Here is a 16,278-nt window from a genome sequence, read left to right as displayed (position 1 = left end):
CTGTAAGGAAGTTTTAGTATTTCATCATCTTGCTTCCAAATGCCTATTGTCTTATTTCCAGCATGCTTTTTCTACCATGCGAATTCCAATTCATTTTATGTTTTGACTTAGTTAAAAACAACCAAACCTTTGAGCTAGTTTTGTTTCAAATTTACTGGTTTTTTACGTTTAACATGAGAACATTAACATACATCTCTCCTCAATGAATCTGACTAAATTTAGGGAAAATGTATAAATGGAGAAAATAAAACTGAATTTCACTTCTACTTTAAAGGAGAGGAATTTTCATTAATGGCAACTTTAATATATTCCTAACAAGGCAGGTCAAGTGTGCCATTCGTACACAACTGAAAGCATATACCTTGTTTTCCACCTCAGTATCACTTAGGAAGTCGCTTTAGTAACATGCAGGAAACTCTGTTTTGGAAGCTTAGAGTCTCAGAAAAGGGACAAATATTAACCAAATTAGCAAAATAGAGCTAGACCTTCAAAAACAAACAAATTAAAAAGGACATTCCTCCTCTTATTCCCCCAAACTAGTCACAAAATGTTGTCCTCTCATGATAAACCAACATTCATGATAGTGCTTACCTCAAGGTAAACACATCTCGGTTTCAGAGTTTAAGAGTTAGCCATACTATAATGTCCAGATGCACAAAGGTACTTTGCCAATACACAGCCCTTCCCCTACCCCATCTCTGAATACAAAATAAGAATACTTAACTTCAGGGTAAAATTCAACTGAAGTGTTTTATCAGTTGTGTTATCAATATTAAGATCTAACCTCAATATACCAATGGTTGTGAACCTGTCTGTTGTGCAGTAAGACAACTTCGTCATGGTTGCAGAAGAAAACAAAGGGCTTATATGATTTAAAAGATACATAATAAATGACCATTGTGTACACTGAACTTCTGATGTAGGAGCTTTTTTAAAAAATCTTGTTCCTGAGATAAATAATACTTGGGAAATCATTTCAAACTGCACTTTTTCCAATGAAATGTTTACATCTTCTTGTAGACAAAACGAACAAAACTGTTCAAAGTTCCATTTTTCCATCCTTCTCCATCCTACTGTGGATAAACATCAAAATGTAGAAAAACACAGGGAAGAATGTGAAGACTACATTAATTGCCATAAATAAAGTAATCTTTCATTTTATAATCAACTAAAATATACCTTAAAGACACTGGAGACCTCATTCATTCATTCACTCAAGTATTTACTGCCTGTCCATTTTGCCAGGGACCATGTACATGATGGTATACAAATAGGGACAATTCTTACCCAGAGCTCACCTTCCAGGGAGGGAAACAGAAAACAGGCCAGCAAACAACAAACGACAATGAAAATTACCTTTCCTGAAGGCTATGAGTTTTAAGGAACATGGCAGGGGGCAAGTGAGTACCTGCGGCAAGGGTGCTCAGAAAGGCCTCCCTGAGGAAGTGACACTACAGTGGTGACTGGAGGGTGCAGAGGGCCAGCTACATGAAGAGACAGCGAACACCAGAGCAGGCAGAGGGACCAAAGGTCCTAAGATAGCAAAAGATCTGGTCTGCTTGGGCCACTCGGGAGGCCTCCAGCACGGCGAGACTGTAGTGAACAAAGAACAAAGGAATACAAGACAAGGATGATGAGGTGGCAGGGTGCACACAGATCACATGGGGCTCCTCTCACAGGCCTAAGAGTTTGGATTTTATTCTTTGTATGATGGGAAGCGACTGAAGGCTCTAAGGAGGGGAATGACACAACGTGATTTAAGTTTTAATATCATTCTGGCTTTGTGTGGAAAATTAAATGGAGTGGGCAAGAATGGACGGCAGCAAAAGTTAACTAAAAATGGATTAAAGAGCTAAATGAAAGAGCTGAACGTATAAAATTCTTAGAAAAAAACATAAATTGAATGTCAAAATTAGAAGCTTTTTAAGCCTCAAAGGATATAAGAAAATGAAAAGACAACTCACAAATGGGGGAAAAATACTGCAAATCATGCATCTGATAGGAGACTAGTATCCGGAATATACGAAGAACTCTTACAATAAAAAACCAACCCAATTTAAAAATGGGTAAAAGATTTGAACAGATATTTCTCCAAAGATCTACAAATGATCAATAAGCATATGAGAAGATGCTCAACATCATTAATCAGCAGGGAAATGCAAATCAAAACTACAATGAGATACTACCTCATGCCCATTAGTGTGGCTACCATTAAAAAAAAAAATTCCAAAAATAACAAGTGTTGGCAGTGATGTGGAGAAAATGGAGCCTTCATACACTGTTGTTGGGAATGTAAGATGGTACAATCACTTTGGAAAACTGTCTGGCACTTCTTCAAAAAGTGAGGAGTTACCGTATGCAATTCCAATTGTAGGTACATGTACATGTGTATGTACATACCCAAGAGAAATGAAAACATATGTTCACAGAGAAACTTGTATACAAATGTTCATAGCAGCATTATTTATAACAGTCAAAAGAATGAACAGCAAGAGATGAATGCACGGAGGAAACCGGAGAAATCTGAGAGACATGGAGCTTGCATTAACGCAATGGTGCTAGAGATGGAAGAAAGGGAGAGATTGAAGGGGGAAAAAATTAAAAACTGACTTAAAATTCCCCAATTTGTGGGAAAGGAATAAAATAGCCAGACACAAATTGAATAACTTCTGGAAGGTATAACAAGACTCTAAAATTCAAGAGAATTATAAAAAACAAAAGGAGAAAGAAGTATTTTTCACAGAATAAAAGGAAAGTAGGAATGAGAAATGAAATATAACATAAAGAAGAAACTACATTGGAAAATGTCTGACATTCTTCTGAAATAGGATCACTCCTGATGTAGAAAACTTTGAACTATGCAAATCTTAAGACTCAGGCCTATATACAGAGAAAAAAGTTATGTGTTGACAGCTAATTCTCGACTGAAGAACGAATTACTCTATTTGGCTGATATTTATTAATTTCTTACTTACTATACTTACTCAGTGATGCTCATATCTCTGTGAAACATCATATGTAATCAACCTTTGCATTCTCAGATGATTTAAACTTCTCATTTTTAAACACGAACATAACTTAAGTTCCTGGCAAATGACTCTTGTTGCTTACAAAAATGAGCTCTTAACTTGAACCACATGAAACTTTTAAACAATGATTTTCAATAAAACCTCTGCTTCAACCTTTGAGGAATGAGGCCATTTTGGAGCTGGTAAAGCTTTATGAATTCTCCATCATCCAGGACTGACTGAAGTTGGCTAGATTATAATGCTTATGGGGAATAAAAAACAGTAATGCTGATTTTCCCCAAGAAGGAAGAGAAAACAATAGCAAAAGGATTGGTCAGTGTGTCTGTATGATGTCTCAGGACAGCTGCAAGTTTTTCTCTGAAATACCATCTTAAAAGCTGCACCACATTTCCTTGACCAGCTTCAGAATTCTTCAACCAATAAATTCTGTCTCCCCTCCCCACCATCCACTATTAAGTGTATATTAAACAACCTTAGGAAACCTCCTCAAACTTTTTTGGCAAACGGGGTACACAACAAGACAAATATGTATGCGTACAGAAATACCTGATTAGGTGTCAGATGGAGAAGTGACAAAAAGTGATGGTGTTTAGGGAAGAAAGATCAATATGAATGAAAGTAGTCAAGGAATGCACGGGACAGATCTGAGCTGTGCTCAGGACACCAAGCAGGTTATGAGCGACCTGACAGAGTCGGAACAGGTCACTTCTAGAGGACAATAAAGAGACGTGCTTGCTTAGAGCCAAGGGTTTTTACTTTGGACAGAGTTATAACAATTGGAGATACATGGGTAATCTTGAGTAAGTACCTTGTTAAATTCAACTTTATTTTGGATAAAGACTGGAGACTTTAAAGACTTAGGAGAAAATGGGGTGCGGTGAAATCCATGGTCTTGGAAGAAATTTCTCTGTAAACTCTTTTGGAGTTCACTTTAGGAAATGGAAAATTTCCTCCCACAGGGCTCAGCAGTAAAGAGAGCGATAGAGGAGCCACAATGCCTCCTGGGTTCCTGGGCTATCTCTGCTACCAAACAGCAGTGACGTATCAGCCAGCTACTGACATCTTAGTCACTGGACCTAGTTTCCTCACTAGCAAAGGTTGACATGGAGAATGAATGAGCTCCCACCTAGAGCACTTCCAGTGACCAGTACACAGGAAGTACTAGATCCTCTGCTTAGAATCACAATGGGTTAACACTCACTATAAGTTATCAAAGGAAATGGAAAGAATATCATCCCATAAGAGGACTATTACCTGAGACTCAGGGAAACCAGACATTTGAAATGTCCCTTGTGATGATCACTAAATTTTGTATTTATTTTATTTTTATGCAGGAAAAATATACCACTCCTCAACCTCTACTGTAAGGCTGGTAGCCCTGAGAACTCCTTCTTTAATGTAGCATGTTACGGATGTATTAAATTTTGAATTTTTTAATACTTCACCAAGATTGTTTCTCAATCTTCTGGCTGAGATTAAGTGTGTATATGTTACCATGAAGTGTTTTTTGCTGAAATGGGAAAGCATACTGACCAGGGAATTCAGAGACCTCGATAACACTGGGTAAAGCAGACCTCAGAATTCAAGTGTCCCAAATGTAAAGTAAGGTGCTGGCAGCCTCAGCCAACCAACTTACCCAGCAAGGTTTGCCAAGTTTGCAAGCCTATCTATCGATGCTATACAGTGACAGTGCACAGAGCACTATAGGTTTCCCAATGGAATAAATCCTGGAAAAGGGAACATATATTTCTGGACACAAATTTAACTTCCTCAGGGAGAGAGTTCTAAAACTCTCTAGGGACTGTGGGTATGTCTTCAGCATGCTGAACGGACGCCCTTGCAGGACACTGAAGTCTGATGGGGCTGTACCGCCAGCCCTGGGCCATGACTGTGGTCTTTCCTCCACAGGAAGGCCTGAGCACTTGCTGCTAAATGATTCTTTACCCTTCCATAACAGTTATCCTGGGGCTACTGTGCTTTCAGTATGACACTGATAACTTTGAGTGTGGACGTGTGATTGCCCTTGCTCCATGACCTCCCCCACAGGACCACAGTGACAGTGGGTCCCTGTTTTGTCTTTATTAACGGACAGCTTTTTTATTGTTTTTCATTACCACCAGAGTGGCTATTATCTGCCACACTGTCTGAGATCCATTACTGCCACCTTTCCTTCTTCCCTTTCCTGTCTCATGCCTCTCCAGGCTTCCATCCAGAACTGCCATCTCGGTGTGACAAGGCCAGCCTTCTATGAGCATCAAATAGTCCTCACCATCTGATCAGACCCCATCTCACCCTTCTCATGGGGCACCTGTGCTCATCAGCCCAGGCCCTTGAGACTGTGACTTGTGACCAAAAGAGCATGGGATTAGAAATCAGAGAATCCAAGCTCAGTCTCCATCCCACCACTTACTAGCTGTGTGACTTCGAGTAAATATGAAACTTAGTGTCTTCTTATGTATAATGTGTATACTGCCCATGTCTCAGGACTGCAATGAGGACCAAAGGAGTGCATGAAAGGGTGAAACCAAAGGGTACTGTGGAATGATTTCAGCTCCTTCAAGGAATGAAGAAGCAGCTCCAGAAGCCATACTGTGCTGGGAGGCTGGCCTCCAGAGCCAAGGTTTTCCTTTATTTAATCGTCTGAAAGGAATTCCGAACCTCATCCCAATAATCCCTCCAGAATAATAGTATCTCTTGCACTAACCATATTTATACAGCCCTCTTGAACTTAACAGATCCATTATGTATGGCTGGAGTGTCACCTAAATCAGATATTTCAAAATTAATATTTATCATTCTTTACTTTCTCATTAAACAAAAATACAGAAGAGTAAAATAAATTTAAATCACCCATAACTCCACCACCAAGGGAAAAACATTCTTAACATTTTAATGAATCTCTTTCTAGGCGTTTTTCTGATTAATTTTTAAAATTATATACAACATATTATTTATGTCCAAATTTAGCAACTGGTCTTTTCCATGTAATAATATATCAAACATTTTCTCAATATTCCAACTCTTAGTTTTCAAACAAAGGATATTTTGAATCTATTTCAAGTTTATATGGACATCATAGACCAAAAGAAAATTTTATATATCAAATTTTTTGGTTTATTTTAGATGCTCCAGAGAGTCAGAGAGTTGAATGTTTATAATAAAGGGAGTTTTTATATATTGGTAAAATTCAATTAATGAGTAAATGTAAAATGCTAGAAAAGTAAGCTGAGTAAGCTGAGTAAACATAAGTAAATTCAATACTACAAATATTATATAGGTTATACCATCTAGAATGCTAAAATTCTCTCAAATGGCACATTTTTAGATATGCTTAAGGTGCTAACAAATTAACAGAAACCATGAATAACACAGTCTTTATGGATAATTGATTAATCAAAGTTATTGCCTTCATTCAAACCTGCATCAGAAACAAAGAAATGCTGTGTTCTAAGCGAAAATAAAAGTAAAATTTAAGGTTCTACAAAGTGATGACCCACTTTATATTCATGTGTCATTATAAATGAAGCAATAGCCCCAAACTGAGAAAACATGAAAAATACTAATCATCACAGCTTATCTGCAACTTTAAAAAGCTCTATAAAACCCTGGCATTAATCAACATGAAGAGAAGAAAGCCAAGAGCAGAGCAGATTCCCTCTTCCTTTTATAAACTGGGGACACTACTGACAAAAAAAGACTCTTAAAAACCATTACTGATCTTTCGCCCTTGGATAAATATTGGTATGCATTTTCTATTTTAAAATATTTATGCCAAAGACAGAGATTAGACTACCAAACTTAGGAGAATGTGCAAACGAACTTCTGCAAACAAAAGAGATAAAAACAACGAACAAAGGATTTGAAGGGTCAAGTCACACAGGAAGTTCAAAAGGCCAAATTAATATGAAAAGACATTCAACTTCACTAATAAAGAAATGCAAATTTAAACAAGGGGCTATTTTTTGTGTATCAAATTGGCAAAAATTAAAAAGATAGAAAAATATGGGAAAACGAATGTTCTCAAACTCTTGGAAGGCAATCTGTCAATAATATCAAAATTTTAAAAGAGCATGGACTTCCAGCAATCCTACTGTAATGAATTTCTCCTAGAGAAATAGTAACCTAAGGCATAAAGACTTACAGAAATACTATCTGTAACAGACAAAAAGGAAAATACCTAAAACGCCTAAATCAACTTACCATTTAGAGAATGGTTAAGTAAACTATGCTTATGTCCACATCAAGAAATTTTACTCAGCTTTAAAAAGAATGGAAAGGGCATTAAATAATAACAACATGAAAGGATGCTCGTGATATATCACTGCATGAAAATTAATGCAAAGTGCATAGCCATATGTATGGTATGATCCCATTTGCTGTGGGAAACAATAAATGATACAAGTGACATATTTCTATGTTTTTTAAAAACTTATTTGAATATGTATACAAAATGATCTGTAAGCATAAACTCTAGGCTGTTTCTAGTTTCTCTGTGGAGTTATGGGTATGTGATGACGTGAGATGGGGACTAAGTTTTTAATTTATAATCTTCTGTTTGAATTTTTTAATAAGCAGACAGATCACTTTATAATTTAAAAATAACTAATAAAGGGGGAGAAACACTCTCAAAAAATTAAAATGCAACATATTAGCACGATGAAAAAAAAATTTTAGGGGGGGTCACATTAAAATTTTTTTAAAGCACCTCATCACATCTACTAGTGAGTTAGGTAGTTAAATACTGAATAAGTAGGCTGGGTAGTTAAAGCGTGATTGTTTAATATGATGACTAAGCACCAAATGTGAACACCCTGCTTACCTCTTCAGGTGATAAATTTTGTGTGTATACTGTCCCTTTTCTCCATCTTTTTCATAAGGTTCATTCTTTAAGACTTCAATTCCTTCTCCACCACCAGTCTCATTCTTACTGGCTTCTGCAACAGAGTAAAGCTGCCCAACCTGATACTGAAATATCAAAGAGTACAGAATTTCAATAAGTCAGCATAAATGCAGAAACTTCCTGTGCTAAAATCTTATTGTAGATATAGAAAAGCACATCCAAACCATTTAGCACATATGTTCTATATGAAAACATGACTCAAATCATAAATCAATATGTTTAGAGAGACAAACACCAGATGATCATACAGCTTCAAGAAACTGTAATATTTTACAAGATTTCCATTATTTAAGGAAACTGTTGGTTATAAATATTCTGGTGCTTTAACATATACTACCCACTTATCAAGACATCTTGACACTTGTTTCAGTTTTTTGAATAATAAATACACATTTCTATTTTCCAAAGCATTTTCGTATCTATTATACCTCACTTAGTTTCACAAACTTCTAAAGAAGGTATGGAAGGAACATAATTGTTACTTCGCCAAATAAGAAAGCTGAGCAATCAGAATACCATTCTCAATAATGAGGAGGGATATAGAGTGTAACAATAAAAGCCTGCAAGTACAAAGAACCATTACAGTCTAAATTTTAGTAGACCTCTGGGGTGTTCTTTTCCATGCTTATGTATATGACATGGCTGATTTGGCCCTTGCCCACCTAAACAGAAACAGTACTGGGTATCCAGGGTGAGAACAGTTAATTGTGAAGTTCTCCAGTAAACAGAAACTGTTTTTAAAGTATCTATAAATATCTAAGTATTACCATAAAAGGCAAGAAATTGATGATAGTGGTTTCTATTTCATTTTAAAGTGAATGAGAATTCTCAGTGGCCTTCACCAATACCTGTGGGTGGGCAGTATTGTTCTATGCCAATCTGGAGTTTCTAATAGTTCCAACAAATGATAAAAAGCAAAGTTCTTGTGTTCTAATTTGTTCTAGTGACTCAATCATGGCATTATCTCCAGTCTCTACAAATTTGGCTAAATTTCTTCCTTCCAATGAAGACAGCCTGAAGAAAGGTTTTTGTCTTTTTTAAGCATATTTTCAAAGAAAAGCTACCTCTCAAAAGTAATAATTCAAAACTAACATTTTATTTGAGGAATAAAAAAACAGGGGTGGTTGTAAGCTCAGTAAATATTCATATCTAAAAAGCCCATGGGAATATGGTGCTATCTTGCAAGTTAATTTACTTATACACACACACACACACACACACACACACTCAATTTGGAAAGGTTTCTTAAAGGTATCAAAAAAGTTTTTGTAGAGATTTTAGACTGCAGAAAGGGCTGTCTTTTTTCTTTTGGTTTTCACGATACAACACCAGGGTTAGTCCAGTAATGCTACAATATAATGTCCTTCAAACTATACTTCTCAACACTGTGATATTTTGAAAACATGATTAAAATGCCTCTAAGCCAGAGGGTAAATTTGATCTTGGTCAGGAACAGAGTAACAAAAACTTACACAAAAACAACAACAGTATCCAAAAATATGATATTAATGGACTGATATTTCGCCACATGCTACTAGGCTTTCATTCTCATTTTTAAGAATAACTTAAAGACAAGAGGCATGTTTATTAAGTCCAAATATAACAAAAAGCTGAGATTATTCTGGGTGACAATACCAAGACTCAGAAACTAGCTGAAACCAAAAGAAAAATTTAACAGAAACAAATGTCAATTTCCACATTCAAGTTCAAACAATTGTACAAGTAAAGAATAGGGGTGCCTGGCTTGTCTCGAGTGTTCTAATTCACTTTAATACAGAAACCTCAGGCGCTACTGAGGTACATGCGGCTATGTTCAAGTCTACATGAAACAGTGACAGACAGCTACTCCTTTTCAGTTCCTGCATTTTATTTTTGTTCTGTCTGCCTTCTGTCAGCTGTCACATCTTAGGTTATCAGTTCGTTTTGTCCCACTTCCAATTCACTGCTTCTAATCGAGTGTCAGCTCTAGGAAAACCAGATAACCTAGGAGTGCAAGCTGTGCGCAAGTTATAGAAGGACCCAAAGGCCTTTATGGGTTTTCCTACACGTATCTTGATTTCTCAGAAGCCATCTCTGCTTTTATCCTCATTCCTGGCTATACTACAGAGAGCTACAACTGCAGAACATGCAAGTTCTGAATAGGTGATGCATTTCTGTACCATGCAGATCAAGGGAGACAATGATCTCTCACGGATCTGTGGTCAGACTGTGTTGGGAACACTTTTTCAGTTGAGAGTAACAACTACAGCACGTGCAGTGAGCGGTGAGACGAGCTGGTGAGAAAGTCTGGAGATCACATTATATTAGGCCAAATGAATGTGCTGGGAATGTTTAACCTTGTGACCTCACGCAGAGAAGATGGAACAAAAGGGCCAGGAGGAGGAGAGAGAATTGCCAAAAAATACCCTGAAAGGTCACCATGTGCAAGACAGAACAGGCTTACTTCACTTTGCTCAAGTGGAAGGAACTGTAAACAGCAGGCAAACTTTATAGGAAAGCAGATTTTGGTTTAAAGTAACGACAAATGTTTAAAATGTGCAACAGTAAAGTAGGCTGTTTCTCCAAGCAGCAAGTGACTTAACCCTAAAGTGCCTAAATTGAGGCTGGAACCTTCTTTCTCTGGGATACTGTAGACAGAATTCCTGCACCGGACAGGAAGTTAATCTACATTCTGAGACCCTTCCAAAACAAGGCAGTGTTAACAAAAATTCATTTACAATTAATTATCTCTAACACGTCATAATTCACTCTGTCACATAAACTGCAAAGTAAAGGTAAATGAATACAATGAAAATATGTCTTTAGATTAGCGTATCAAAATAAACTATGCAAGCAAGACTTACCTCCTGAACCGAACATGGCAAAACCACACGGCTAAAAAGACAAAAGGATAGCAAATATGTTACACATGAAATAGTTGGCTTTAAAACACAGATCTCCACGATTAAAGAGTTTTCGCTTTAAATCCAATGATAGCTTAGTACAAGATGTTGTTTATGGAAGAGGGTCTTTGCAATGACTACAGCTCTAAATAAGAGTTTTTAAATGGGGGAAATAAAACTACCCATTCCTGGCTCTCAACAATCACTTGCATTTAGCATCCTCATTATACCAGGACCCCAAAAACGCAGTTGTAGAGATTCTTGTGAGGAGTAAAGGAACAAGAGAAAACTCATCACTGAACATTGCAGGGTACAGGATATATTATTTGTAGACTGCCTGGTCAGGTTGCCCTTGTGAAACTTTTAGTATGGTTTCATTCTCCATCTATATATTATGCATTTTGTTTTTATGATCTTTCTCCCAGAATGCATGTCTTGAATCTCACGAATGAATGCCTCCAAAAATTGTTCCCCACTACCCAATTATTCCTCAATTTTATTGAGAAAAACAAGTAAAAGGTCCTTTAGACTTAGTAAGAAAAAACTTTACCATGGAAAATACACTGAACTTTATAAATATAACCCCTTTTCAATATAAGGTTTCTGTGTTTGATCTTGTCCAAGAGTTTGTTACTGTACATACAAAAGGACCAGTATAGAGGCATAATGCTCCTAAAGATGAATTCGAAAAAAGAAGTCTATGATGAATTATTTTATATATCAGGATATTGCATTTTATCTCCAGATTTTTACAGGGAAGTACCTCACACTTATTTCCACAATAAGCTCTGAAAACCAAGGCCATCCCTGAATATCAAATGTCTCATGATAATAGCTGGTGTCCAAGATAGCAACTTTTTTTTTTTGGCCTGGTCATTCTCAGACTTTTCCCTCCTAACCATCAAGCTACCATAGCAGTGCCATTTTAAATCTTATTTTAACTCTTCCTACTGTGAGGAGAGAAAAAAAAATATCATGGCATTCACTTCAATTTTCATTTTACAGAAAATTCCCAGTAGTTTTCCTCATTCCAACATCTCTTCAGCTCACTTTTCACCTATTTCTCTCTCCTTAGTCTCCGCAAACAACGATGCTTGAAAGCCCACATCACCTTAATCTCCAACACGTGTAAAACACGTCTCCTGTTACTCCCTCCTCCTTGACTACTGGGGGTCACTCATCACTCTGTCTTTCTGATAATGGTCATCTAAAGACAACGAACATTCTCAAAGTCACAATGGTTACTAATTTTTATTCTCATCAAGAATAAACTTGTTACACAAAATCCTTCCATACCTAATCATTTTAGCTGTCTCCTCAGGGTACACACTAACTTGCTGTCTCAGTAACAGAAAATGAACTAGGGTGGAGGCAGGAGGAAGACTATGATACAGGCTGGGAGCATATTTTGGGAGGTACAGACAAAGATACAGTTTGGGAGCATATTTTCAGGGTCTGGAATACAATGGTAAGAAATCTATTAAATTTATTAGACAACAAGGAATCCTGGAAGGTTGTTCCAAAAGGTAAGTGACATAGCTACAGCTAACCTGAAGACGTCATCTGTAGGTGGTTAAAAACATTGAGAAGCAGGAAGGTGGGGAAAAGCCATCTTTTGAGAGGCAGGGCAAGGATGTACAAAGGTCCAAATGAGGTTGCTGGGATGCAGAGGAAATGGAAGGAAAGAACAGAAAGGAAACAGTTAAAGACTTCCCTAAAGTTTCACAAAACCAAAGAATCACTGCTGAGTAATTTTAACAACTACTCACTAGTAGGAAGATCCCTATTTTTATATACTAACACTTTCAGGGAAACTTACTTCACAAAGTGAAAATGACTGATAAAGACATTGTGAATGAATGATGAGTCAAGTAACTTCTTCAAGATTTGCTTAAGAAAAAGTAAAAGAGAAAAGAAACAGGCTTTGATTTTGTATTATTATTCTAAAAGCAGTATTCAACTTTTAGAGCAATTTGAAATTTTTCAAACTTCTCTGAAAATCCTTCTAAAATAATTTTCCAGATCGAACTACAAATAGTTCTTTAAAACCAGGACTTCTACACTAATGGCAATTTCAGCTATTGCTTAAGCAACAACCTGAAGGGAACTCCCCAACCTGAGAAAGGTATTTCAAACCTTTTAATTCATGTCAAAAATAGATGGCATTTTTTAAGACAACAAACATTTGCCAAAGTATATTACAGTTTACCAACATCTTCACAAAGGAATGACCTATTCATTGCTCCGGACCAAAAACAATTTTAGAAAGTTGACGTGTGAGTAGGAAGAATCATTTTTTTTTTTAGACAACACTGAGTTCTTACAGTGTGCTAGACTAGATGCTGTGCGGGATACCAGTAATACTTAAATAAAGTAAGAAACAGCCTCTGACCTCAAAAAGTCTAGGAGGAAAATGGGAATTCCCTAGCGGCCCAGTGGTTAGGATTGCGTGCTTTTACTCCCAAGGGCCCAGGTTCAATCCCTGGTTGGGGAACTAAGATCCCACAAGCCACGCCTCAGCCAAAAAAAAAAAAAAAAAGTCTAGGAGGAAAAAAAAGTCTAGGGGAGACATACATGAAGAGTGAACATCAAGAAATGTAATTGTATAACTCCTCCAGAAAAAATATTACACCTTGAACACATTTCAACACTTGTTACCTTGGTACATTAAAATTTTTATAAAGAAAGTAATGATTCACAAAAAGCATAGCATGCAAATTCCCAATGAGAATTTCTTTCCATGATTTAGCCTGATACTACTCACATAACTGTCAAAGGGATCTACTGAACGCTTAATTCACATTTTAGGAGGGAGGAGATAACGAAGAAAAATGACTAGATCTATGACCTAAAATCAGTTCTGCAACACACTTGCTATGTGACTTGGGCCAAGTCAATTTCCTCCTGTCTTATTTCCTCCAGAAGTCTTAATACCTGCCACTTATCAGTTACAAAAACTTCAGAGTAATAAATGAGATAACACTTGCATGATACATTGTACAAACGACTTGGATGAAAAATTTTATAAAGCCAAAGTTCAATACTATAAGCTTTAACTGAAAATGTGTCTTTTCTCAGGATCCCTGTCACTGAATAAAGTTATAATTTTTCATTAATTTATTTAACAAATATTTATTGAACACTTACTATGTGCTGGAGACTATTCTAAGAGCTGAGGATGTGAGAGTGAGCAAAACAGATTCGTGGAGTTTACATGCAGTGAGAGAACACATCTAGTAAAATAGAAAAAATAATTATTGTGTTGTATGTTAGTGGTGATAACTGCTAATGGAGAACAATAAAGCAGGGAAGGCAAACACCAAATGGGGGGGGGGGGGTTGCAATTAGATCTTCAGAGAGGGATTCCCTAAGGTGATATTTAAGCAAAGACCTGAAAGGAGGTGAGTTAGTGAGATGAGGGAAGAGCTCTTCATGCAGAGGGAACAGCAAGCAGAAAGGCCCTGAACTGAACTTTCCCTGGAGTAGTGGAGGAACAGCAAGAAAACTCGTGAGCTTGGAATGGGCAAGGGAAGGGCAGTAACTGAAATCACAGCACAAAATAGTGTTAAGACCTCCTAGGCTATAGTAAAGGCATTGGCTTTTATTCTCAGTGAGATGTGAGATAAGGAGTCTAAAGGATTTTAAGCAGAGAAGCGACAGGAGTGACTTTTTAAAAGAAGTTTGAGAACTAACACTAAAAATAAGCTGTCCGGAGTTAGCTAAATTAAGCCAAGAATTTTAAGAGTTTAAAATCAAAAGAGCATTTGAAAAACCCAAGAACGGGCCACACTCGAAATCCCTAGTTGCCCAAGAGATGCTGACAACACGAACCAGCTGTGACAGCTGAACATTCCCTACCAACCAGATTTCCTGTGATATTCACAATCCCTGCCGGTAGGAAATGCCGTAACTTTTCAACAAAACCACTTCGCCGGTCTGATGCACCTGGAAACCCTTTTATATGACCAACCACATGTTAACGCCTCATCTAAACCCCGGGAAGTACACGGAGCCCAGAGTGTCACCCCATCTTAAAGATGTAGAAACTGAGACTCAGAGCAGAAAGATGGCTCTCCCGTGAAGGGAGAGCTTCACTGCCCAGTGAAGGGCATGTTTTCTGGACTCCCGACTCCAGCATGATCTTCAGGGCACCTACGTCCCACCTCCAGCCCCGACACCAGGGCTACCTTTACCTGGCAAGCCCACCTCCCGCGGGTTACAGACAGGCTCCACTCCGGACGAAAAATCACAGACCCACCGCGTCTCCCCCACCCTCGGGCTTCGGCTAGGTCCCACCCGAGAGCCTGGGGATGGGCCCAGGTTCAGACTGGGGTGAGGGGGTTAGGGAGAGAAGGCGGGTCCCAGCGGAAACTCCCGGCCGCGCCTTCCTGAGCCACGCGCTGCGGCCGAGACCCTGCCGCCTCCGCCCCTGGGTGGGGAGAGAGCAGCACTGTTACCACGACAACGCCAGGGGGGCCTGGGGGCGCGCCGCGGAGGGGCCTCGAGCGGGCCGGGGGCGCGAGCCGGAGGAGGGGGCGCGCGCAGGGAGCGGCCGGCCCGAGGCTCGCTCCTTCTTAGGAATATTCCGCCACTTCTCAATCAATGAATCTCCCACCACCGCCGTCCCGGAACCTCGCTCACGCCCACCGATCCTACTCACAATTCTTTAATCAGCACCATCTTCCCGGAACCCCTTCACAGCTGCCGCCACTATCTCTACCACCGCCGCCGCCGCCGCTACCGCCTCTCACGGCGCCTGCGCGGCCCCGCCCCCTGCCTCCTGGGCCGCTGCGGCGCCTGCGCGTCCACACCCTTCCGCCACGACCCGTCACGTCAGCGCGCGAGAGTAGCTGGCCCCGCCCCAGTTCCGCGCCCCACCCTGGGCTCGCGCGGCTTTCACTGCGGCTGTGCGGGCTCAGCGCCCGCTAAGCGCGCGCTCGGTCGACTCGCGTCGGCGATTTCTCCGTTCGGTCAAGTTCTCTCGAGGCGGCTGTGCAGTCTACGCTCTCTGGTGAGTTTTCCAGTCGGTTCCCTCGAAGTCGTTTTCTGGTGACCAGAGCTAAACTTTCTCTCACAACTCTTGAGAAGTAGGCCCGCCTTCTTCACAGACCCCTCACTTCAGAAGTCCGTGTTAAAGACTCGAGACGGGTTGGAGAGGGGTTGGAGGGGTGGGCGGCTCGCGCGCCGGTTCCACGAGCCCAGAACCAAGCCGCGTACAGCTGTGGCTGCACGAGTTCCCAACGCCCACACCCCCCTGCCCCCGAATCCAGAATCCCCCCGTGGCTGTGACCCGACCGCAGGGGCGTCCGACCCTCCCGACTAGCCCCCCGGGGGGAAAGGGGGTGCGCGCCCTTAGGTCCCGGAAAGGGGGCCTGTTGTGGGGAGACGCTAGCGGGTCCCGGTGAAGGCCCCACACGACCCGGGCGCCAGCCTGAAAGCCAGGAGGTGGCCTTTAGGAGGGGTTGTA

At 39.7% G+C, this 16,278-nt stretch overlaps 1 protein-coding gene and 1 non-coding gene across 4 annotated transcripts in view; both read right to left on the bottom strand.

Annotated features, from left to right (window-relative positions):
• PITPNB (phosphatidylinositol transfer protein beta) overlaps positions 1–15,584 on the bottom strand; it is a 61,650-nt gene extending 46,066 nt beyond the window's left edge. For all 3 annotated transcript variants that reach the window (XM_036874844.1, XM_036874842.1, XM_036874841.1), the window contains exons 1-3: positions 15,472–15,584; positions 10,773–10,803; positions 7,849–7,994 (exon numbers count right to left, since the gene is read on the bottom strand). In XM_036874844.1, the coding sequence (XP_036730739.1) occupies positions 7,849–7,994; positions 10,773–10,803; positions 15,472–15,491 (197 nt within the window). In that variant the 5' untranslated portion in view covers positions 15,492–15,584. The remainder of the gene's footprint in view (positions 1–7,848; positions 7,995–10,772; positions 10,804–15,471) is intronic.
• On the bottom strand, positions 4,356–4,477 carry LOC118880416. Its single transcript, XR_005016289.1, has one exon. It is a non-coding gene; the product is annotated as a small nucleolar RNA U109 (small nucleolar RNA).
• Positions 15,585–16,278: the final 694 nt, after the last annotated feature.

This window comes from Balaenoptera musculus, chromosome 14 (genome assembly GCF_009873245.2).
Source record: "Balaenoptera musculus isolate JJ_BM4_2016_0621 chromosome 14, mBalMus1.pri.v3, whole genome shotgun sequence".
Lineage (NCBI taxonomy): Eukaryota > Metazoa > Chordata > Mammalia > Artiodactyla > Balaenopteridae > Balaenoptera > Balaenoptera musculus.
The sequence above is the reverse complement of the archived record's forward strand: the minus strand, read 5'-3'. Positions and strand labels throughout refer to the sequence as shown.